Below are 23,250 nucleotides of genomic sequence, written 5' to 3'. Positions count from 1 at the left end.
GATCCTGTCAGGGTCAACAAGAGTCTGAATCTCGCCCATTTTCTTGAGCAATGCAAGGGGGCGTTTGAGTCGTCAAAGCGGACGTTGAGGCGTTTGAGTCGTAAAGCGGACGTGGAGGAGGTGTCAGGCCAGCCTGTCTGTCTGTGGGTCAAGAGCAGCAGCTACAGTGTACAGAGCAAAGTGTGCTATTCTTCCACACAGCGTCCTGCCAGGGCAGCATTGACAGCTGTATGCTAATTAGTTCCTAATCCTCCTGTGCCTCTCTGAAGACAGCGGGGCAGGTGGCTGTAGAGGAGAGCAGAGCGCACATGTCACTGCGCTGGAGTTACGCAGCGCACTGCAGCGAGTGAGTCAGTGCGTCCTCCTCCTCGGCTGCACAGAGCAGAGACCGTGGGGGTCCACCGCGTCTCCACCGAGCAGAGACCTTGGGTCCTCCTCCGCGTCTTCACCGACATGCTTCTGCTCTGAGTTTTCTCTGTTTTTAAAGCAGCTCTTTTCCTGTTCGTTTTTGTCTTTTCTTTTTTCTTTTGACCTCTTTGCCTTTTTGTTGTGCTTTTCAATGCTGTTGGAATACACCAAACGTTTCAAAATGAAGATCTTTGGGCGGTGGGACCGCACTTTGGTGGGTTGACCTGCGTTGCGCATTGGCTGTTTTGTTGTTGTTGCTGTGACTTTAGTGCATGTTGTTGTCATAGTTACTGTAATACTAAGAATGATCAGTTCTCTCTTAAAATCTTCTCTCACCTTAACTGAGACATACTACTGTTGGAAAGAGACGGAAAGGGTAGTTTAGTACTGCTAAAAGATTAGTTTGGAGACGCATGAGAATATACATTTTAGATGGGCTTTCCTGCTCTCCTGCTCTCCGTCTCGCTATCCTTATCTCCTGCTTCACTCACTCTTAGCGCTGTCATAAAATATCTGCATTTCTGGAAGCCTGAGACATATCGCTTGATGACGTTTCCGTCTTTAGACTCGAGCCCGACCGATATATCGGTCCACCGATATTATCGGCCGATAACCGATATATCGGTATCGTCCGATATGTTGGCCGATATTGCAGATATTTATTTTATTTTATTTTTTAAGTTATAGACAGCACATTGTGTATATTTGATCCTTTTCCTTAACTCAAGTTATATATATTTGTTCTATTTGTGTTTTTGTATTTCTAGTTATTTATAATTATTAAATTCCCAGTGACGTTTACTGTTTCATTGCATTGATGTCAACTTGGACAATAAAGTTCATAGATGAGCTGTAAAATATCCTGCCTACATTACATATCTCAAGTCATATCTTTGTCAAGTGTTTGATATTTGAGGGATCATTGCAAAATTAATTGTGTAATATAATGTCTATAATATAAAATATAAGAAGAATATCGGCCGATATATCGATATCGGAATTTTTTTAACTCCCTAATATCCGTATCGGCATCGGCCTTAAAAATCCAGTATGGGCTGGGCTCTACTTTAGACATGCTAAAATGGAGATAGTTGTAGAGAAGTGAGCCGTTGTATTATTCAGACATGCAGTGAATACTTGATAGTGTGCTGCTACACATCATGCACCCTGTTATGGTGCATGCATGGTGTGTAGCAGAGTTTGTGAAGTCAGCTTCTATATGGGTCACTCCAGTTCAGCTCCACTTTTCAAATATTCTTGGGTATTTGTTTTTGCGTGTGGAATGATGTGTCTCTGCACTCAGTGAACCATGGCGTGTTTATTGGTTCTTTGTGGGAAGACTGGGCTCTGGCTTTTCACAAGGCTACGTGCATCATGCAACGCTCAAACTCAATTTGGGATAAGTTAATGTTCTGTACCTGCTGCTATAATGGTGTTTACTTGTATTTCAAGTCTGAGGACGTACAGTGCTTCTGCTCTATAACACGAAGCATCAGACATAATCAACCAAGTCGATACTTTTGTGCGTCCCCAAACCCCATTCATCAAGTGTCACCGACTTGCACCATAACTCTGACCTCTGACCTATGCCCTAAATAGCTGCCCGTCGGCTAGCGTTAAAGGTCAGGTGTAATTCTTCTAACTGGGAAAGGTTAGAAGGCGATTTCATTCCTGTTTATGTAATAATTCACGTCACAGGCGTATCTATTACCAATTGTGAAATGCCTCAGTGAGTCAGGCAGGAGCGTGGCATGCGGCTCATATGCATACATGGGACAACAACACGTGACGGTTTCCACATGAACACACAATGTATGACGTGTTGGTCGTGTTGGCTTATGGACAGTATGCACAGCACAGCACAGCGTATGCCAAATGTGACTGGCATTATATTAGTATTTTTTTATTTGTTGTCAGGGACAATGCAAGACAACATTATAACAGGTTACAGTAACAGGAAACATAATATGTGATGCATATAGGATTTCTAGCCAAGGCTAATTTGCGATCCCTGTCCCTGGTTAGGCTTTTCAATTAAATTACATATATAAACAAAGTATAAACATAAAAAAATTGTGACATGATCATACAACATTGTACAGTGAAATTACATTACGTTACATCAGTGATCAATGATCGCAGGTTTGGTTTTGCTTCAGCCAGTGTTTCACATTTCCATTAAAACATTTCAGATTAGTTTGCTTTTTTATTTCTGTTGGTAGGGAATTCTAGAAATGTATCCCTTTAACTGAAAAGGAGGACTGACCGAGGGTTGTTTTACGTTGTGAAACTCTACAATTGCCATTCGCTGATCCCCTTGTGGCAATTCTCTTGCTGTTTATTTTTTGTGACATTCGGGAAAAGTACAGCACGTAATCGCACGCAAACAACACTAAGATCTTCACTCCAGACAGGGAAGAGTACAGTAGTATATGCCAACAGATGCAAGGCCAGTTAAGCATCCCCACAGGAGGATACCATTAAACATATCTAGAACAGCATCCAACACATGAATCACCTGGCTATCCATCCACACACCATTTCAACTCTCTCCTCATGGGGTATAGTGACCAGGGTTAATTTGGGGTCTTTCTCCTCTCCATCAGGACTTCTCCTATGATGACTCCAAGGCAGAGTTCAACCTGGATGCTCCCAATGGTGTGGTGATGGAGGGATACCTCTTCAAGAGGGCCAGCAATGCCTTCAAGACCTGGAACAGGTGACTTAAGCTGGCTAGCTATCTCTCCACTGTAGTGCATATTATGTGACTTTAGTATGCACAATAGAGAGGCAAAGTGAACGTCACTTCCTGCTTCAGCACTGTACCAGAGATTTTCATCCACCATTTATTTTTCCATAGACATTTCGTAAAATGCTTATAAAAAATAGTTTTACTTGGTAAAAACCAAACGGTTCAGATATATTTAGAATCGGGAGAGACCATAGAACATTTCACTCAGACCAAAACGTAAAAAAAAACCTCGAAAAAATATTTTCTTTAAATCTGCAGCTTTTTTACGTTTTGGTCTGAGTGACATGTTATGTGGTCTCTCCTGTTTCTAAATATATCTGAACCGTTTGGTTTGAACAAGTGAAACTATTTTTATAAGCATTTTACGGAATGTCTATGGGAAAATAAATGGCGGTGGAAAATCTCTGGTACAGTGCTGCTGAAGCAGGAAGTAGGCGGTCACCTTGCCTCTCTATTGAAAATATGGTACAGTAAGATCTGTGGCAAAGTGTATTTTGTGAGATATTAGTCGGATAAGTGTTTGTATTGAAAAGGCTAATGTACTGCAAGCATTCAGTTGGTTGCAAGGCATTTGGCCGGTGCTTTGCTTCGGCTTTGCTTCGGCGTGGCACGTTTGTCAGCCTCTCTCTCTCCCTCTGTGACAGAGGCCAATGTAGTTGTGATGTGAAGCCATGTAATTGATGGCCCCGACATGGTCCGGAGATTGCGTTGCGAGGGAAGAGCGCCTACTTCGCTCCATGATGCTTTTAGCTATCCTCCATCACTGGTGTGATGACGTCTGCAGTGACATTAATTCACCTCTGTGCACTGATCCTTATGGAGGGATATAACCATCTAAAACGTATGTATTATTCATCTCTCTCTCTCTCTCTCTCTAGGCGATGGTTCTCCATACAGAACAGTCAGCTGGTCTATCAGAAGAAGCTCAAGGCAAGTCCATATATCCTCGAGCTATCAGCGCTCCCTCCGGGGAAGTGGGTTGGAAGAGGTTAAGTGCAACTCTAATGGGGGTGTTGGAGGGACGGGAGAATGGCTGCTAGCGCTTTTAAAGTCGTGGTGATGATCGCCTTGGCTAAGATCCAGCATCACTCACTCGCTCGCTCGCTTGTCAGTGTGCGCTGCAGTAGATCTGTCCAGATATGTGCTTTCCAGGTCATCTTCGTTCCTCAACTTAATGTCTTCTGTGTGCTAAAATGTATGACAGTGTCTTCCTTGATCTTATAGTGCCAAGGTCTTCTCTGTTTGCCTAGGGGCGGTCGATAAGGGGGTTGATTGAGTTGTTTGTGTGTGTGTGTGTTGCCCGCTCAGGACTCTCTGACAGTCGTGGTGGAGGACCTCAGGCTGTGCTCGGTGAAACCGTGCGAGGACATCGAGAGGAGGTTCTGCTTTGAAGTCGTCTCCCCCTCCAAGTAAGGCACTTTGAGCGTTTTTGTTCGTTAATAACGCTACTGCCATGGTGACATAATTCCTTCTAATCGTGGTGCTTTTGCATTTCAACACTTTGGATTTTTGTCAGTCATTCAAGGATAATGTGGTTTTATAGTCAAACACAGCTGCAATGTTTTAATTTTTAATTTATTCATTTCTTTTATTTATTTATAATTTTTTATTTATTTCTTTAAAAAAAGAGATTGAACAGATGTGAAACCTGAGTATAGAGTAAAATACTTTGCTCATTCTATGTATATATTATGGTTTTAGTACTGTATAGTGTACATGTAGCTGTTATATCCACACAATTAGTACAATGTATGGAAGATGAAGTTTGGTTGTTTGATTGTTTCATCCTACAGGAGCTGTATGCTTCAGGCTGAGTCTGAGAAGCTCAGACAAGCCTGGATCCAGGCGGTTCAAGCTAGCATCGCCTCCGCCTACAGAGAGAGTCCTGACACTTATTACATAGAGGTAAGTCCCAGCCCAGGTGTGCTTCCAAAAGCATCGGTGAATACTTTTCATAGTTTGTGAGATATTGATGGGGGTCCTCACATATCTCAATGGGGAAAGTAATCAGAAGCATTCAGAAGTAGGGCGTACGGGTAGTGCAGCTGTAGATTCCCTGCCTAACCAACACGAGGGTTGCAGGTTCGAGCCCCTGTGTAACCTCTGGCTTGGTTGGGCGTCCAATTGGCCATGTCTGCGGGTGGGAAGCCGGATTAAGGGCATGTGTCCTGGTCGCTGCACTAGTTTCTCCTCTGGTCGGTCGGGGCGCCTTTTCGGGGGGGGAGGCGAAGTAGCGTGATCTTCCCACGTGCTACGTCCTGCCGGTGAAACACCTCGCTGTCAGGTGAAAAGAAGCGGCTGGCGACAGCACATGTATCAGAGGAAGCATGTGCTAGTCTACAACTCTCCCCAGATCGGCAGAGGGGGTGGAGGAACGACTGGGTCAGAATTGGCCAAGTACAATTTGGAAGAAAATGGGAGGCAAAATTAAAAAAACACTTTCATAAAAAAGGTATTCAGAAGTCATTTTGGTGTAGTTGTATATGAGATTGACACCTTACCTGACGCTAATCGGACACGTCCCAATGTGACAAACCCTAACCATTAGGGGTGTCACAATATATCGTCCCACGAAATTTCGCGATAGTAAAACGTCACGATATGTATCGTTGAGATGAAATCTCATATCGTGAAAAAAAAAAAAAAAAAAAAAATTTTTTTTTTTTTTTTTTTTCCAAAAATAGACAAAGAAACGTCTTTGTTTGTTGAAGTTCAATGTGTGGAAAGTAGTTCAGTTGAACAAGTCTCTGAAGAGACACATGAGAAGTTATACAGGAGAGAAACCATTCAATTGAGTTTCTGGCAAAACTGTTTACTTGACAGGAAAAATTGAAGACTAAGAAAAGTCTTGTTGTTTGAGTTTGAAGAAAAACTGAAGATGCATAATGAGAATTTATACTGCTGAGAAACCTTTTAGTTCAAAGTAAATCTAAGTGACGGTGTAACTCATTCTATTTCAAGATAAGCCTTATCTCCAATCTCATGTTTTTTCTAGTTGTTATTGTAATAACAATTTCCCACAACAGCATGTTTTGTATTTGTGCATTTCAAATAAAATACTACTTTTCCAGTCATATATTGTCATTATTCAAGTTTAAAAAAATATTGTTAAAATCGTATCGTATCGTATCGTTATCGTGAACCCAGTATCGTGATACGTATCGTATCGTGAACTGAGTGTATCGTGACACCCCTACTAACCATATCTGGTACTCCAAGGTACATGACATTTTACAGTGTAACTCTAACGCACGGCTCTTGGTGTGCGTGCAGCGCCTGGACAGGACCGCCTCCCCGTCCACCAGCAGCATCGACTCGGCCAGCGAGCCGCGGGAGCGCAGCGTGCGCGGGGAGAGCATCCTGCAGAGGATCCAGTGTCTGCCGGGGAACGAGCAGTGCTGCGACTGCGGCCAGGCCGACCCGCGCTGGGCCTCCATCAACCTGGGCATCCTGCTCTGCATCGAGTGCTCCGGCATCCACAGGTACAGTACAGTACAGAGTGGGTGCTATTGGTTCTGTAAGTGGATCAGGCTGGCTTTGATTGAGAGATCTGACTGAGGGACAGTGTTGGGGGTAACTCATTACAAAAGTAACATATTACATGTAATATATTACTTTTAGCAGTAACTCAGTAATATAACTTATTACTTATAGGATTTCAGTAATATTATACCAGTTAGTTTGTCAAGTAACTCAAGTTACAAAATGAGTTATTTCTTTTTAAATCAAAGCACATATTTAAAAAAGATACAATCATTTCCTAATCAAACTGTGTGTTTTTATGCAAATAATCACTATAGATCACAATAACAAAGGAAAATAAATAAATAAAATTCTAAATAACATTTAGAATTTTGGATTGTTTACACTGACTTCAAGGCGGTTGAAATTATTTTTCGGGATGGTTTCCGGGGCGGCGATGTCATTCTGCTGCTGCTGTTGTTTTGGTAAAAGTAATGCAAAAGTAGTGTAATAAGTAACGAGTTACTCTCCACAGACTAATATTGTAAAGTAACTTATTACTTTCAAATGAAAGTAACTATGTAGTATATTACATTTTGAAAGTAACTTGCCCAACACTGCTGAGCGAGGGAAGTGAGAGGATCAGGCGGTTCTGCAGCACTGAGATAGTGCCGTTGTTGAATAGTTGAATTCAGTGGGAGAAACTGCTGAATAAATACAGTCACAATGATGTCATCCAGGTCAGTGCACTGTGCTGTGCTGCGCTCGCTGTTCTGTTACATCACACTGTTACATCGCCCAGGAGACTTTTCCAGCTCCCCGATGGCAAAGTTTCCCCCGGGGAGTTGTGTTTAGTTGCCGCAATTATCAACGCTTATGTAATGGCAAAGCCCCGTCCCTGTCCGGCCCACCTGTTGAATATTCATGTTCCCTTTTGGACTCGTCTTCTCAGTGAGATCAGACAAGGCCCCCTGTTAGAATAGAAGGGAGAAACACAATTTCCGAATGTGCCGCTGTTGCCTGGATACCAGACGCTTTCATTGGTGGAACTCTGTGATTTGCATGACATTAGGAGCCGCTTCTCTCCTTTCCCACGGGATAACACTCAGGCCCCCACAGCTATTGATACTGTGTCACTATACAGAGCCATAGCATATCCATAGACCAGGGGGAGCGCCCCCTGTGTGGCCCACGCTGGAATTGCAACAACAAAAAATAAAAAAATGTTTACAGTGCACCTGAACGCAACATGCAAGATACCTGCTGAATAAGTGTCCAAATGTTCATGTCATTCTGGCCAATACTCCACTTCTGTTATAACATTTCAGTCTGGAATATGGAATCTCTTTCAATAATCTTTATGACTAAAAGGCTAAAAGTAATCCCATGTGTAAGAAATTACTGTTCTACATTGAAGTAAATGTAAATAATTAACTAATTCGTTTTGGATTTATTTAGCTTCAAGAGTGCATTTTTGTTCTTGTGTGACCCTCAACACAGGCTTTGAGAATCCCCGTTTATACTCCATTTTCATACAAAAATAAATGTGTCCTTTTCAAACGGTGTACTCGTCACTGCCCACATACTTCAATGCGTCTTTCACGTTGGTATCGTGTTAAGCAATACATCCACCAGTGGGCAGTAGAGAGTCAAATGTGTGAGTGTGTGTGTGGTTTTCCTCCGTTTCATGCGTATCCGTAAGCTTTCAGAGGACGGACAGAAATGCGCACGTCTTTTACCGTTGAATCCTTTCACAGCAGAACATACAACACAGTATAGAACATGGACTCCACTGTATTCATGCTTTTCTCCTTACACACTGCATATGTTCTGTTACAGGAGTCTGGGAGTTCACTGTTCTAAGGTGCGCTCTCTCACACTGGACTCGTGGGAACCTGAGCTACTGAAGGTTTGTCTCAGCAGTGTCCTGCCGAATAATGATCGTCACTAATGTCTTGTAAAAGTGCAATCCAGAGTCAGTCTTAGTGCAGAAACCCTAATGTGAAGTCTCCTGTCTGTATTGCTTTTGTAGTTAATGTGTGAGCTTGGAAACAGCGTCATCAACCACATCTACGAAGGCTCATACAAAGAACAGGGTCTGAAGAAGCCGTTACCGTCCAGTTCAAGGTAGGAATTTGAAGCACAAAAAAAAGAGTAAAATATATAGAATCAATCCCAAGTATTGATCCCAAGATCATTTCCGATCTTTTGTGGTCCCTTTGCAGGCAGGAAAAGGAGGCGTGGATTAAGGCGAAGTACGTGGAGAAGAAGTTCCTGAAGAAGCTGGGCGCCACGGAGATACTCGTCAACGGCGAGAGGAAGTCGGAGCGGCGGTGGAGCGTGAAGAAGTGCCGGAGACACAACAGCGCCACCACGGTGCCCAAGGTTCGGCGGAGATACCGGCAAGAGCGTGCCAGTGCCTCCAGCGCCACTCTCTCCTCAGGTACCTGAACTGATCTCTGTCCTGACCTCTGCCTACGCAGACTGGAGCCGACAGTTCGTCTCATTTTCTCCCTCTCTCTACTCGTCTCCTGTGCGTTTGTCTCACAGCAGCTGCTAAGTTCCGGCGAGACTCTCTGTTTTGCCCAGATGAGCTGGACTCTCTCTTCTCCTACTTTGATACAGGATCTGGCCCCCGAAGTAAGTGACTCACTACTCTGATACTCTGTCCTCGGTGTGGGCGATAGGGCCCTAAAATAATAGCATGATATTTCAGGGTATTTCTGCGATATAACAATATTGTTGATGATCACAAAATACTGATTTTCTTTTTTTTTTAAATTAATTTCAAGAACATACACTTGCAACAAAATAAGTGTAATAGTTTTATAAGTCATCATAAACGTAACAGTTTGCTTTCAAATATTCAGTAAAAACTGTCCTGGTGTCTCCTGGAGACAGCGGTAGCTAATGTGTCCCATGTCCTGGCATCTCGTGGAGACAGCGGTAGCTAATGTGTCCCATGTCCTGGCGTCTCGTGGAGACAGCTGTAGCTAATGTGTCCCATGTCCTGGCGTCTCGCGGAGACAGCGGTAGCTAATGTGTCCCATGTCCTGGTGTCTCGTGGAGACAGCTGTAGCTAATGTGTCCCATGTCCTGGCGTCTCCCGGAGACAGCGGTAGCTAATGTGTCCCATGTCCTGGTGTCTCCCGGAGACAGCGGTAGCTAATGTGTCCCATGTCCTGGCGTCTCGCGGAGACAGCGGTAGCTAATGTGTCCCATGTCCTGGTGTCTCGCGGAGACAGCGGTAGCTAATGTGTCCATGTCCGGGCGTCTCGCGGAGACAGCGGTAGCTAATGTGTCCCATGTCCTGGTGTCTCGCGGAGACAGCGGTAGCTAATGTGTCCCATGTCCTGGCATCTCATGGAGACAGCGGTAGCTAATGTGTCCCATGTCCTGGCGTCTCATGGAGACAGCGGTAGCTAATGTGTCCATGTCCTGGTGTCTCATGGAGATAGCGGTAGCTAATGTGTCCATGTCCTGGTGTCTCATGGAGATAGTGGTAGCTAATGTGTCCATGTCCTGGTGTCTCATGGAGATAGCGGTAGCTAATGTGTCCATGTCCTGGTGTCTCATGGAGATAGTGGTAGTTAATGTGTCCATGTCCTGGTGTCTCATGGAGATAGTGGTAGCTAATGTGTCCATGTCCTGGTGTCTCATGGAGACAGCGGTAGCTAATGTGTCCATGTCCTGGTGTCTCATGGAGACAGTGGTAGCTAATGTGTCCATGTCCTGGCGTCTCCCGGTCCGGCAGGTTTGAGCAGTGACAGCGGGTTGGGAGGCAGCACAGACGGCAGCACGGACATCCTGGTGTTTGGCTCAGTGGTGGACAGTGTCACAGAGGAGGGTGAGTCCACTTCAGATAGTCCCTCGGACTACTTGGTGATGTACTCTGTAGTGAATGAGTAGTACTCTATAGATACGTTGTACAGTACATGCCAAATGTTATACACATATACAATGCGTAGATTGACCCTGTGTGGCTGTAAGTCGTCATGCGCCTCGCTGGCCTGTCCTCCTCAGAGTGCGAGGTGTCGGAGGACTCGAGCGGCGAGGCGGAGCCGGAGACGTCGGACGCGGAGGACGTGAGGGAGATCCACCCCGGAGCGCTGCTCTACAAGGCCTCCAAGGCGCGCAACCTGCCCGTCATGGCCGAGGCTCTCGCCCACGGCGCCGACGTCAACCTCATCAACGACGAGGACGAAGGGAAGACGCCCCTCGTACAGGCTGTGATCGGGGTGAGTGTGACGACTGAGAGTAATGCTTTTTGTTTTGTTTATTAGATTCTCCACATATCGTCCGACTGGCATCGACAGTCCTTCTGACGTGTGTTCTACATTTCACAACATATGACCATAGATTAGAACCAGTTTGCTGTAATATATTGAACAGAATTCAGAGCCTATGCTATGTGGGGGCTCAAAAGTCGCTCATCCTGTTCGCGACTCTTCTTGTCCCTGGCACCTCAATGGTGGAACGAGCTTCCACCATCGGTCAGGACGGCCGAATCACTGCCGATCTTTCGGAAAAGACTAAAGACACACCTTTTCAGGCTCCATCTGGGTCCTTCAATTACGCTATTAAAACAATTGGCCCTGGAAAACCTGATCGTTGCACCCTTGGTACTGAAGATACTGACATGTCTGTATGATATAATATGACAATAACTGGGACATAGCATAATACACTCAAGATGTTATTTCCACCATAAGCTTCCCATATCAAGAGCTACTGCTGTTACTTTATTCCAGGGTTCACTGATCGCCTGCGAGTTCCTGCTCCAGAATGCTGCCGACGTCAACCAAAGAGACGCCCGAGGGAGGTGTCCCCTGCACCATGCTACCTATCTGGGCCACACAGGGTGAGCCATCAGACACAGTGTCGCTCTCTGCATGTGTACTACTCTTTGCCATCGCTTTGTGCTGCTATTGTACCTCTGTGGTTGCCACCATGAAGTAATCCTAGACAACGGTGTAACCACTTCTCACACAGCTTCTAGTGCAATAAAACCTGCTTTATAGAGAGCCACAGGAATGAGTCTGGAAGTATTTTCCGGGTTCTTCAGTGGAAAAGTCTATGGGGTTTTAGAATGGGGATTTCACTTAATGCATAAAATAAGGTCTGTGGTTAACAAAAGTTTTTGGAAACGCGAACTTGGGTTCTGCATGATAATCTTCACAAACGGGAAAACTTTTTTTTTTTTTTATACGTCATCCCTGCGGTACTGTAGTGACTTCATATGCCCTACAGCCTACACAATATGTGTAGTTCCTCTGCAAATGACAGTGATTTGGTTTTTCTCACTCAGTGAGTTATTAATACAGGGCGCAGGCCTTTGAAAGTAGGGATCTGATTCGCTGTGAGTGTGCCGTGACTGATGCCCCTCCCCCTGCTGTTCTGTGGTCTTTGCAGGCAGGTGTGTTTATTCCTGAAACGGGGGGCGACGCAGAACGACGGGGACGAGGACGGCCAGGACCCTTTGAGTATAGCTGTACAGCAAGCCAACGCAGATATTGTCACACTGTATGTTTATTTGCTTTCCATAGTTTAGCCCATTGATACCTGATGCAGCATTTGCGTGTATATTCCTCATTTGTGTGTATCCCTTTAAGACCGCGAACCGCGTATAGAGACACTGCGGAGCGCGTCATCATTCAGAAACCACACCCAAAACGGGGGAAAACAGAAACCCCCCCTCCAATCCTGGCGTTCTCCTATGTCGCGTGCATGGTTGCGTGTTGCACAAAAAGATTGTGTATACGGAAGATGAACACTCCAACTTACTTCCTTGACAGCTAGATCCACATTTTTCTTCTCGCCAATTCTCAATGGCTTGCTTGTTTTGCTCAGGAGTACAAAAAAAACTTTAACTGGCGATTATTTACATTTGTTGTGTGCGAAGCCCCACCACACAACAGCTTTTAGCTATGTTTAATTCAAGGAAAATGTTGCTGGTCTATGGGAGTGAACAGAGCGATTTCCCCCGTGATGGGCGTGGCCTATTTCATGCAGTGTCTCTATGACGCGGTTCGCGGTCTTAAAGGGACACACACACAAATGCTGCATCAGGTATCAATGGGCTAATAAAGGTTTTAATTTTCCAGTTTCGATGGATTTATTCCAGATTTTCTCTCCTCCTTTCCCCTTCAGGCTGCGACTGGCCAGGATGAACGAGGAGATGCGGGAGTCGGAGGGACCGTTCGGCCAGCCAGGTCAATACCCCACCAGCAGCCCCACTGAGCAGCAGTATAAGAAATGCATACAGGAGTTCATCTGTCTCACCATAGCCGAGTGCTAGAAGCGCGTCTCCGTCTCGACCTCGAGTACCAGGCCGTTTTTTAAGACGATTAACGTTTAAATGCAGTGCAGGGGGCGCCAGCAGCACACAAACAACTGGGCCGGGCCGGGCCTGGCGCCACTTGTTTTTCACAGCCAGATTAGCTTCTTCGCTACAAGAATAAATCGATAACAAATAAATAGCCCGAATAATTCCAGTGTTCCTCCACCCAGCACAGTCTGTTGAGTCTAGACGTCATACCAGCCCCTGCCAGCAGTCAGCAGCTCCCCTCTCAGGATCACATGAGAACTCAGCGTTAAGTTCCTTTTAATGATGTCACATTTCAACAGCTGACTTTGACTGATAGCCGCCAAAATAAATAAATAATCAGTGTACAGTAAACGAGCATGCAGTATTAATTAGGTTTTTACGATGTGCCCATTAGTCCCGTCACAGAAAACCAGGAAAGAATTCCGGTTGTTCCTCCTTACAGGGTTTCTTTATGTTGGCTGCTTCTTAGGGTGTCATCACTACTTTCAAGCAATCGAAAGACCAACCATAAAGTCATCAGCAATCAATTAGGGAGCAGCCTTGCCCTTTATTTGTAGTTCTTTGAGGGTTTTGGTTTGTAGTTTCCAAGAGGGTACAGGGTGTTCTGAGCCAAAGACCTGCCACCACTCAGTGATTGAGATGTCTACATGCAGTATCTTAAAGGGACAGCTCACATTAAAATCCAAAATACATATTTTTCCTCTCACCTGTAGTGCTATTTATCCATCTATATCGTTTTGCGATAGTTGCCTGAGTTTTGGAGATATCGGCCGCAGAGATGTCTGCCTTCTCTTGAATACAATGGAACTGGATGGCACTGGGTGCTCGAAGCACCGAAAAAATACATTTGAAAAACTCAACAGCAATGTCTCTTTCCAGAAATCATGACCGGGTCATGATTTCTGAGCAATGATCATGATTTCTGAGCAATGCACAGACTTTGCTGTGAGACCACCACAGCCCACCCAGTGCCATCCAGTTCCATTGTATTGGAGAGAAGGCAGACATCTCTGCGGGCCGATATCTCCAAAACTCAGACAACTAACACAAAACGATATAGATGGATAAATAGCACTACAGGTGAGAGGAAAAATATGTATTTTGGATTTTAGGGTGAGCTGTCCCTTTAAGCCGTACTGTATGAGACACCGTCGAATCAGAGCATGGAAGAAAACCAAACGGACTAGTACAGGGTGCTGCAGCTTGTTTACAGATTTATTAGATAAGGGAGAGGCCCGTCACCTTTCTGCCAAGTCTGTTCTGGATGTACGTGTTATTTCACCAGGTGGTTCTGGTTCTGGTTCTGTCCACGCGTGTCAAGGGGAGTCGTGAATTAGCATTTTGACAGTCATAAGGAGTAACCGAGGCTAAGTGATAACTGTGATTGAGAGTAACTGATCATAGAAGTATCATTACTCTATTTGTCTTGATCGAGACTATTTAAAGTCAAGCTTTTATGTCGAAATTGAAAGCAAGATTATGCACTTTTCCTACCAACAACGATTTAACTTTTGTTTTTTTGCTGTTGTGTCATGGTAACGCTTTTGTTTTTTGTTTCTTATTTATGACGAAACACCCAGAGCAATAGTGCAATGATCATTTTGAATACAGAATACTCTGTATGTTTTTTGTATTACGTTGAACAACAATGCAGATGGTATTTTTTTAAAGCTGGATATATTTTGTTAGATTTTATTTTGCCGAGGACTCACGCACATAGCGCCAGTATTATCTTCTCGTTGTGAGAAAGACAACCAACCACGCCATCATTTCGTAGTGTAAAACCGTGGCGAGTCAATCTGCAGTACAGACTGCAGTGGAAATTGGACATTTTTCATTAAAAAAAAAATTATTATACATATACAGTATTTGTATGTTAAAATGTATGTTGAGATTACATTTGTTTATGGTAATCTGATGTAATCATGACTAGGCCTATATTAGATTTGTCCTCGGTTTATCAGTCCACTAGTGCATGGGTGGCTGTGGGTCTGTTGCGTTTGTTTACGTCTGTACCCAGTGTATGTGAATATTTGACATTTAGTATCGTTGAATGATGTTAATAAGCATATTATATACTGCCAAATCATATGAACTGTGCATGGAATGACATTTGTGAGCCGCTATCTGTGGTCCTTGAACGCCCCTTTCCCCGTTGACTAATGCTAGTGCAAAGAGTAGCATCAGAAGAGTGAGATCTGAGATTATTATAAGCGTGCTGAAGCAAGCACACTAATGACCAATTATCACCAATTAACTAATTATATGACTTCATCTTGTCATGGCCAACGTACACATGGTGCATGTAGAGTTCAGCAATGTAAGTGGATAATAATGGGGGGTTGCCTTTCTTTGAAATGATGTCAGACGTTTCATCAGTATTAAGCTCATAGACTTGAATAAAGTGACTGTGGTTCGGCCATATTTAATTGTTAGACCTACTTAGCTCACAGTATGCGGTGATCCCAGAACATTGCCTTCTCTTTGATCAAATTAGATCATATACTTGTTGGTACATGTGTAGAATAGCCTCGTATGTAACCGACCACTGTGCTGTTTACATGATGTACCCAAGACGAAACGAGCCTAAACGAGAATATTAAATCAGCTTTTCTCAAAGATAGTACCTGTCTTTTACAGATGCTAAAGACTGTTGGGGGTTTAGTTCAAGCCAAAGACCACAGACAGTTTTTCAGAGGGAAGTAGAGGCAGCACATTTTGCTTAAGTGTTTTACCATTTCCTGTCTCGTACAGTAGGAGGCGATGAATCCCTCCCTGCTTGTCAGTGATACATTCAAAGCACTTTGAAATAAGCGAGAGAACAAAAAAAAAGACTATTGTATGCTTACTTGTGTTATACAATCTTTCTCATTCTGGCCTTTTTTAAATGTTAGTGCGGTATGGTGTGTCGGCTGGAGGAGGCACTGTTGCACACAGTTGTAATAACAGTTTAAAAAAAAAGTTGACGTCAAGCAGATTATATTTGATCACGGGCCAAAAAATGATTTGCATCAAGCCATTGAAGGATTACGTGTTGTACAGTAAAGTACAGTGCGTCTCAGTCGATAGGTCAACAAGCTGACTGTATATATACTAAAAACTATTAACACTTCAACTGCTTGCTTCTAACATTCAACTTTCCTGTATATTTTTTTTCCCTGTTTCTGACTGTTACCTGTACAATTGCTTTGAATATTGTAAGCGTATACCTGTGCATATTAACACTTACTGCTACCTATGTTTGGTTTGAACCAACTTTTTTTGTTCAGTAACTCCTCCCACTGTCTTCTAAAAACAAAAATCGTACTGAAAATAAATGGAAGATGTGATTAAAGACTAACTTCTCCCTTTGCTTCTTTTGTTTCATTTCCAAGTCCTTTACTTGGCTTTGGCCACAGCTAACCGCATTAACAAACTTCTAACTCCATGCACTGCTGCAGCACACTTGTATGGATCAGCTGTCTCCGACATTCACAGCATGGCGTTCTTCTAACGGATTTATTTAGCGTAAAAAAAAACACAATATGAATGACTCGTGTGTGATTATTATGCATGACAGTTGAGCTTGTTTAGGAGGAGGTGGGGGTTGATATTCAAGTTTCAGACGAATATCTTTTCCACAGAGTGAATGTGGTTCAACATTTAATAACATCATCTTTTGGTCTGTTTGATGTCAGAAAACAGAAGGCTACTATGCTTGTACTCGTTGATCTTTTCTCTCATACACACGCACACACACACACACACACAGAGTGAAAGACCTGGAATGTTCATTCCCCCCCTTTTAATTAGTTAAGCCTGGGCGCTCTCAAGGGACACAAAAGATTCAACTGCCTTTGTTGTGTCCATAGGTTCAGCCGTTTCCATGGCGACCAGAAAAGTAATGCCACAGAATTTGGAAAGTAGACTGAGGGCATCATGGTGCCTTTAAGTCCGTTTCTGTCCTTCCATTCATGATGCAGATTTATCCAGGGAGCCTCGGCTTTCTCTTGTCCTGGTGGCTTGAACTCATATCAGCGTTCATATGAAGATGTTTTGACTGTTTGTATAGTTTCCAATGGAATCCAGGATTCCAAAGTTGTTTGTTTTTCTAGAGCTACTATGCAATTCAAAGTCTGGACTGAAATGTTCAGTGACGTTGTCCATCATTTTCATACTTTTCCCCCCCGCCGTTTCTGCTCAGCAGGAGACGCCACGTACCTCGACATCTTCCGAGAGTTTTCCCACATGGCCTCCCACAACCCAGAGAAGCTGAAGCGCAGGAGCGTGCACTTCCGACACTCCTTCAGGTAGTCCACGACTAAAACATCTGGACACTCCCTTCAGGTAGTCCACTAAAAAAAACGTCTGGAGCGGAGCTAAGTCATACTTGAAAAGTGCAACAGCCACTGTTGAATCAGAAGGCTGCATCAATTCAACGTCATCCCATGATCCATTTGCTCTCAATTGGAACCACTACAAACACAGAAAGTCGAAAAACCACTTACTGTATGTCCAAATTCTACACTGTACCCCCATGACAACTAGGGTGACCAGATCTCAGCAAACCGACCAGCTCAGTGGCCTTGTGGTCTGAGTGTCCGCCCTGAGACTGGGAGGTCGTGAGTTCGATCCCCGGCCGAGTCATATAGACTAGGCAGAATTCCTGAAAATGTGCTTGTATAAAGTGCTGAAGGCAAATGGTGTTAATTTATGGCATACATGCTTTTTAGGGGTATTGAAGGGTGCTGAGTTCAAATTTGCTGTATGCCCAACTCAAAAATGGATGGAAATGCCTCAAAACCAAGATGGCCGCCACCACTGGGCTTAATGTATTTAACTACATATCTTTTTGACTAAACAAGGTAGAAACTTGAATCAAATGTGCTTGTGTATAGTTTCATATATGAGAAATCCATTGCCATATTCTGATTTGAGATCAAATGTGAAGAAACTGCTTGAAACTCATAAATATTGTGAAAAATGGTCGTTTTAGTGATGAATATTTGGTAGTTGGTTGGTTTTATTTAAACTAATAAAATCCAGAAGCAGGTTTATCCTAGGGGAATACTTTCCTTACTTTGGTTTTCAAATATGCATTGAGTTGAGTCCAGTACCCCTACAAACCATGTATGTCATCAATTAACCTGAGTGGGTAACCCTTTTGTAGGTTTTCATATATGGCAAATACAATGACACATTCAGTTTTTAAAATAAAAGGCAAATAAATATTTATTGCAAAAATGGTTGGTTTTATTTACCCTGCAGTCAGGTAGATGAACTTATTGAACACATTAACTTATTCCCAGTCATCAGTAGTGTTCCGGCAGGTGTTGCCAAGTTTCCTGCAGTTGCATGCCTCGATGTAACCTTGCTTGCAAGATGGATAACCTCGCGAGATCAAAAGAGATTCTCTCGACGTAATCCATCTTGTCATGCACAGGCAGTTAAGATGATTGGCCGAACCATGCCGGCCCGACGAATCAGCGGCAGCCTTAGGCGGGCTCAGGCTCGTCTGGGCAAGTAGTGGGTACATGGTCTTTGTAGTTCTTTTCACTCGTCAACATGGCTGCCGCCGCGGAAGTGACAGGCAGTCTGAATTAAATTGAATGTAATGTTCCCAATTCTATGTATTAAATTCTAAAAAATTAACGGCAACATTTGGGAAGGCTAAGCCACACAACTAGTTCGTTATAATCTAACTTCATGCTTCGAAGGTGACTTTACGACGGTGAGGACTCAATCAATGAATACCACGGAGATCAGGCACAGGCACCTTCGGCGATCTGATTGGTTGAAGTTAACACCCACCAGCGGTGATAGACAGATGGGTCATCCAATCACCTGCCAAGTAGCTTGGAAAAAGTGCCCGCCTCCGTCAGCGGGTCTGATTACTGCAATCCCAGATCGACTGGTTTAGTGAAACGTATGTGGAGCTATACCGTCCATCTGGCAGCGTCAGGTTAGCCTCGATGCATTCCATGCGGAATTTCCTGCAGCTGCAGCGTTGGCTGAGGCACCCCTTCAAACAACCACATGAGGTGATCTCCCTGCATGCTTTCGGCATAGGTGGCAGAGAGAGTAGCCGTGGCACTAATTGACCATCAAGGTGCATCCATCCCATTTCGGTCACTGGAGGAAGATCGGGATATGGCAAGTGAGCTTGGTTCCAGACAATTGCAAGTGTGCACGCATGATATGAAACTTTGCTGCATCTGAGGTTGGTGGCAGAGTCTCTTGTGCACGACCTCTACAAAACAACTTGACTCTTGCGCTGTTGCAGTTATCAACCTCGGGCACACCATACATCTTACAGATTAATTTCTCTGTTGACATCGCTATGTCGTCTGTGAGCCTTGCCAAGGCCAATAAGATCTGTGTGATGTTGCTGGAACACCTGCCAGGCCGTTTTCTTGCTGTGGCCACTGAACTGAGACACACTATCACAGCCAGTGAGGGAATGGAAGGCAAGTAGTGGCGGCTGTAGCTCAGGAGGTAGAGCGGGTTGTCCACTAATCGCTTTGGATCAAAGAGGTCAGTGGTTCGATTCCCGCCTCCTCCAGTCTGCATGTCGAAGTGTCCTTGGGCAAGATACTGAACCCCAAATTGCTCCCGATGGTGTGTAGGCACCCTGCGTGGCAGCCTGCCGCCATCGGTGTATGAATGGGTGAATGTAGACTACCTACTGATTGTAAAGCGCTTTGGATAAAAGCGCTATATAAATGCAGGCCATTTACCATTTAGTGTGTCCACTTGATCAGCAGATAGCTGATGTGAATTTCATGTACTGGAAGATACTTTGGAGCCTTGGACGTCCCAGGTTTCACGTAGAGATGTGTACATCCCATTCTGTCATAGTGTGCCAGAAGTAGAAGAAGCACATCTGTATCGCGCGCTGACACGACTATTGTTTTCATATGAGCACCCCATACCCCATACCCCAAACCTTAACCTTAAGGTTCACCCTAACACTAACCATAACCCAGTCTGACCACTCAATGTCCCTAACCCTAACCCAAAACCCCAACCCTAACCTTAATGTTAACGCTAATGGTCGGACTAATGGGAGGTCGGACCAATGGGCAGGCCCCACTGGATAACATTAGATAGCTAAATAAGCTTCATGCAGCAATATCCTAAAATATAATTCAAACAACACAAAATGCATCACATTATATTCCTATCTTTGCTGATGTTGACTTACCTGTTAACTTTTTGCATATTGTCTTTTGGGTAATGTTACAGTCTGTTCCTTCAGCAATGTTTTTGGTCACCAGCCGACCATTTCAGAGATACATTTAAAAGAAGAGTGTTAACATATCGTTATATATTCATTTAGCTAACTATCGTTAGCCAGTAAGGTTAGCTAGGCGCTTTTTGTTCCCTTTGCTTCAGCAAAACAGCCTTTCTGTAAGGTTCTGTCGTTCTGAGAGTAGAGCCTTTGTTTGTGGGAGGGGGCGGGGCAAATGTTCCATCACAGCATTGGACATATCTCAAAGACAAACTGCAAAGTAATTAAATTATTCTTAAACATCTAGGACCAACTTGCTTTTGGATCTTATTTGGTTGACGAATTATTCATCACTAAAGATGACAATTTTCGCAATGTATATGGTTTCAAACAGTTTCTTCACATTTTAGCTTAAAACAGGATATGGTATTGGATTCCTCATATATGAAAACCTACAAAAGCACATTTCATTCAAGTTTCTACCATGTTTAGTCAAAAAGATGATGTTAAATACATTTCATGCCGATGGGGGCGGCCATCTTGGTTTTGAGGCATTTCCGTCCATTTTTGAGCTGGGCATACAGCAAATTTGAACTCAGCACCCTTCAATACCCCTAAAAAGCATGTATGCCATAAATTAACATGATTTGCCTTCGGGGTTCAGATTTTCTGAAAATTGACCCAGTCTAATACCAAAGACTATAAAAATGGGACCCATTTGCCTCCCTGCTTGGCACTCGAGCATCAAAGGGTTGGAATTGGGGGGTTGAATCACCATGTGATTCCCGAGCGTGGCGCACTGCGGAGAACAAATTTCACACATTGTGTGACAATCAGTGGGACTTTACCTTTACCTTACCTTAATGTGGGACAAAGACTATGTTTGTGTGGGACACCAACTCTGAGTAGGGCTGCAACTAATAGTTAGAGAATTTTAGCAAAATGCTTGGACCATCTGTGAAAAAATTTACTACCAATAGCTTTCTTCACCAATGTGTTCTTATAGGTGTCTAGAATCACCTCTCAATTAGTGCAAACCCAAATCCTCGTGGAAAATCCTGGAGAGCCAATCAAAGTTAAGGTGCCCCGAGGGCTTGGGTGAAAAATATGATAAAAATTAAAAGTCTAAAATGAACTTGTGGGGTGTCTAACTAGGGGTTTTCAGGGGTGCTGAATCCATTCCAAACATTATTTTTGAGTAAAAATGTCTCCCTGACCATATGATATTGGTATATTGGTTATTGTTATGTAAAGCACAGTGTATAATCAACGGTATTTTCCACGAGGATTTGTGTTTGCACTAATTGAGAGGTGATTCTAGACACCTATAAGAACACATTGGTGAAGAAAGCTATTGGTAGTAAATTTTTTCACAGATGGTCCAAGCATTTTGCTAGAATTCTCTAACTATAACGATTATTTTCATTATCGATTAATCTGTGGATTATTTGAGACTAATCTATTAATCATTTGGTCAAAAAAAGAAGCTTTACCAAATGGTGAAAAATGGCGACCATTTCCCCCCAAAGCCCAAGATGACATCCTCACATGTCTTCTTTTATCCTGACCAACAATCCACAACCCAAAGATAGTCAGTCTGTCATAGAAGACTAAAAGACATCAGAAAGCCGGGACAAGACAATTTCTTCCCTTTAAAAATCTGTCTCTGTCTCTCTCAGTGGTTGGCTTTTGAAAATAGAGCCAATCAAAATGTGGGACATCATCTCAATATGTGGGATATGGGAAATGGCATGAAAATGCTGTGCAGTCCCACACAAAGTGGGACATCTGGTCACCCTAATGACAACATGCAGTGTACAATTTGATAGCCTACATTTTAAAAGGAATTGCATTGTACCACCAGCATCAGAAATGTCCTTTTCTATAATGCTCCCTGGCCCGTTTTATTCCAAAGACAAATTTACACACGACACATTTGTGAAGAATGAAGTTGTATGACTTCAAGGAAAGTGAAGAAATCATTACATAAAATCCTGTAAGGCTGTTGTTTGAAATGATCAGTGATACTTTCTTGTCCAGGATCGCTGCCTTACATCTCTGTAAGAGTCTTGTGCTGTTCTTAGATCGACCAGTTATTTTAATGTGAGATTTTGTAATATGATTTGGTTCTGTGAGGATCGGCTGGTCTTGTCCTCTTTTTGTACCTATACTGTATAGCGTTGCTTTTGTACAATGTTGGATTTCCTCCGATGAAACCCCCAAGCACTTAACATTTGTTTGTTTCTGTATTGTTGTTTATGTTTGTGGCATCAAGCATCATCTCTTCCCTGTGATCAGTTTCATTATTCTGATCAATGTGTTTGATTCATTGAAGGAATTACATTGATATTTTACAGAAATGAAGTGTTTTTTTGTCCACCTGTATGTGTAATGCTTGCATTTTATCCCATTATATTTCATACTCAAACTTGAATTCAGCTACAGTCTATCTACCTAAAGCTCAATTGTTATCACCAATTCAACATCTTGTAAACAGTGTTATTTGTCTTGATGGTCAGTTTATTTTCTTTTGTTATGGAAGATGATATTTTGCATGGACTATACTGGTATAGTCTTCATAATATTTTGTGTTTAAATGTATTTTGCAGTACCACTATGAATTATTGCAGTGCTTATGTTGCTGTATACACGCTGTAGAGGCAAAAAAAAAAGAAGCTAATATATCAGAATGAAATGCTATTTGAACAGGAATACTGATAAACGATGTTTGCCTTTTATGAGTGAAAATAAAGATGGTCTTTGTTTACAGTTTATGGAGTCAAGAGTCTGATCATGCTCATAGGCTACATTAAGTTTCTATGTAACTGAGACAGCAATGCCCTCTTGTGGCGAAACAAGAAAGTAAATATCTCTCTGGCTATAATTATTTCATACATTTATCAAATTGTGGGCAGTGGTGGCCTAAAGGTTAGAGAAGCGAGCGGAGCCACTGAGGTGCCCTTGAGCAAGGCCCTTAACCCCAACCGCTCCAGTCGAGCTGATCAGTGGCCAGCAGATGAGACTGTGGTTGTACTGGTCAGCTTCCAGGTGAGAATGTGAACAGGGCGCTCCTGAAAAAGAGAGCATTGC

General features: G+C 43.3%; 1 protein-coding gene across 4 annotated transcripts in view; it reads left to right on the top strand.

Moving 5' to 3' along the window:
* Positions 1 to 17,257, top strand: part of acap3a (ArfGAP with coiled-coil, ankyrin repeat and PH domains 3a) — a gene marked incomplete at its 3' end in the record, with an annotated part of 84,319 nt that extends 67,062 nt beyond the window's left edge. Inside the window, exons 11-25 of one of the 4 annotated variants that reach the window (XM_083656658.1) lie at positions 3,015 to 3,127; positions 4,039 to 4,090; positions 4,469 to 4,569; positions 4,954 to 5,065; positions 6,434 to 6,642; positions 8,462 to 8,531; positions 8,655 to 8,749; positions 8,848 to 9,065; positions 9,176 to 9,262; positions 10,377 to 10,469; positions 10,646 to 10,860; positions 11,374 to 11,483; positions 12,035 to 12,145; positions 12,773 to 12,834; positions 17,137 to 17,257. In XM_083656658.1, the coding sequence (XP_083512784.1) occupies positions 3,015 to 3,127; positions 4,039 to 4,090; positions 4,469 to 4,569; positions 4,954 to 5,065; positions 6,434 to 6,642; positions 8,462 to 8,531; positions 8,655 to 8,749; positions 8,848 to 9,065; positions 9,176 to 9,262; positions 10,377 to 10,469; positions 10,646 to 10,860; positions 11,374 to 11,483; positions 12,035 to 12,145; positions 12,773 to 12,834; positions 17,137 to 17,243 (1,755 nt within the window). Of the gene's footprint in view, positions 1 to 3,014; positions 3,128 to 4,038; positions 4,091 to 4,468; positions 4,570 to 4,953; positions 5,066 to 6,433; positions 6,643 to 8,461; positions 8,532 to 8,654; positions 8,750 to 8,847; positions 9,066 to 9,172; positions 9,263 to 10,376; positions 10,488 to 10,612; positions 10,861 to 11,373; positions 11,484 to 12,034; positions 12,146 to 12,772; positions 12,835 to 17,133 lie in introns of all 4 variants that reach the window. The other 3 variants (XM_083656656.1, XM_083656655.1, XM_083656657.1) reach the window with 3 other exon arrangements.
* Positions 17,258 to 23,250: the final 5,993 nt, after the last annotated feature.

This window comes from Poromitra crassiceps (assembly GCF_964638095.1).
Source record: "Poromitra crassiceps genome assembly, chromosome: 20".
Lineage (NCBI taxonomy): Eukaryota > Metazoa > Chordata > Actinopteri > Beryciformes > Melamphaidae > Poromitra > Poromitra crassiceps.
This window is presented reverse-complemented; position numbering and strand designations above follow the sequence as displayed.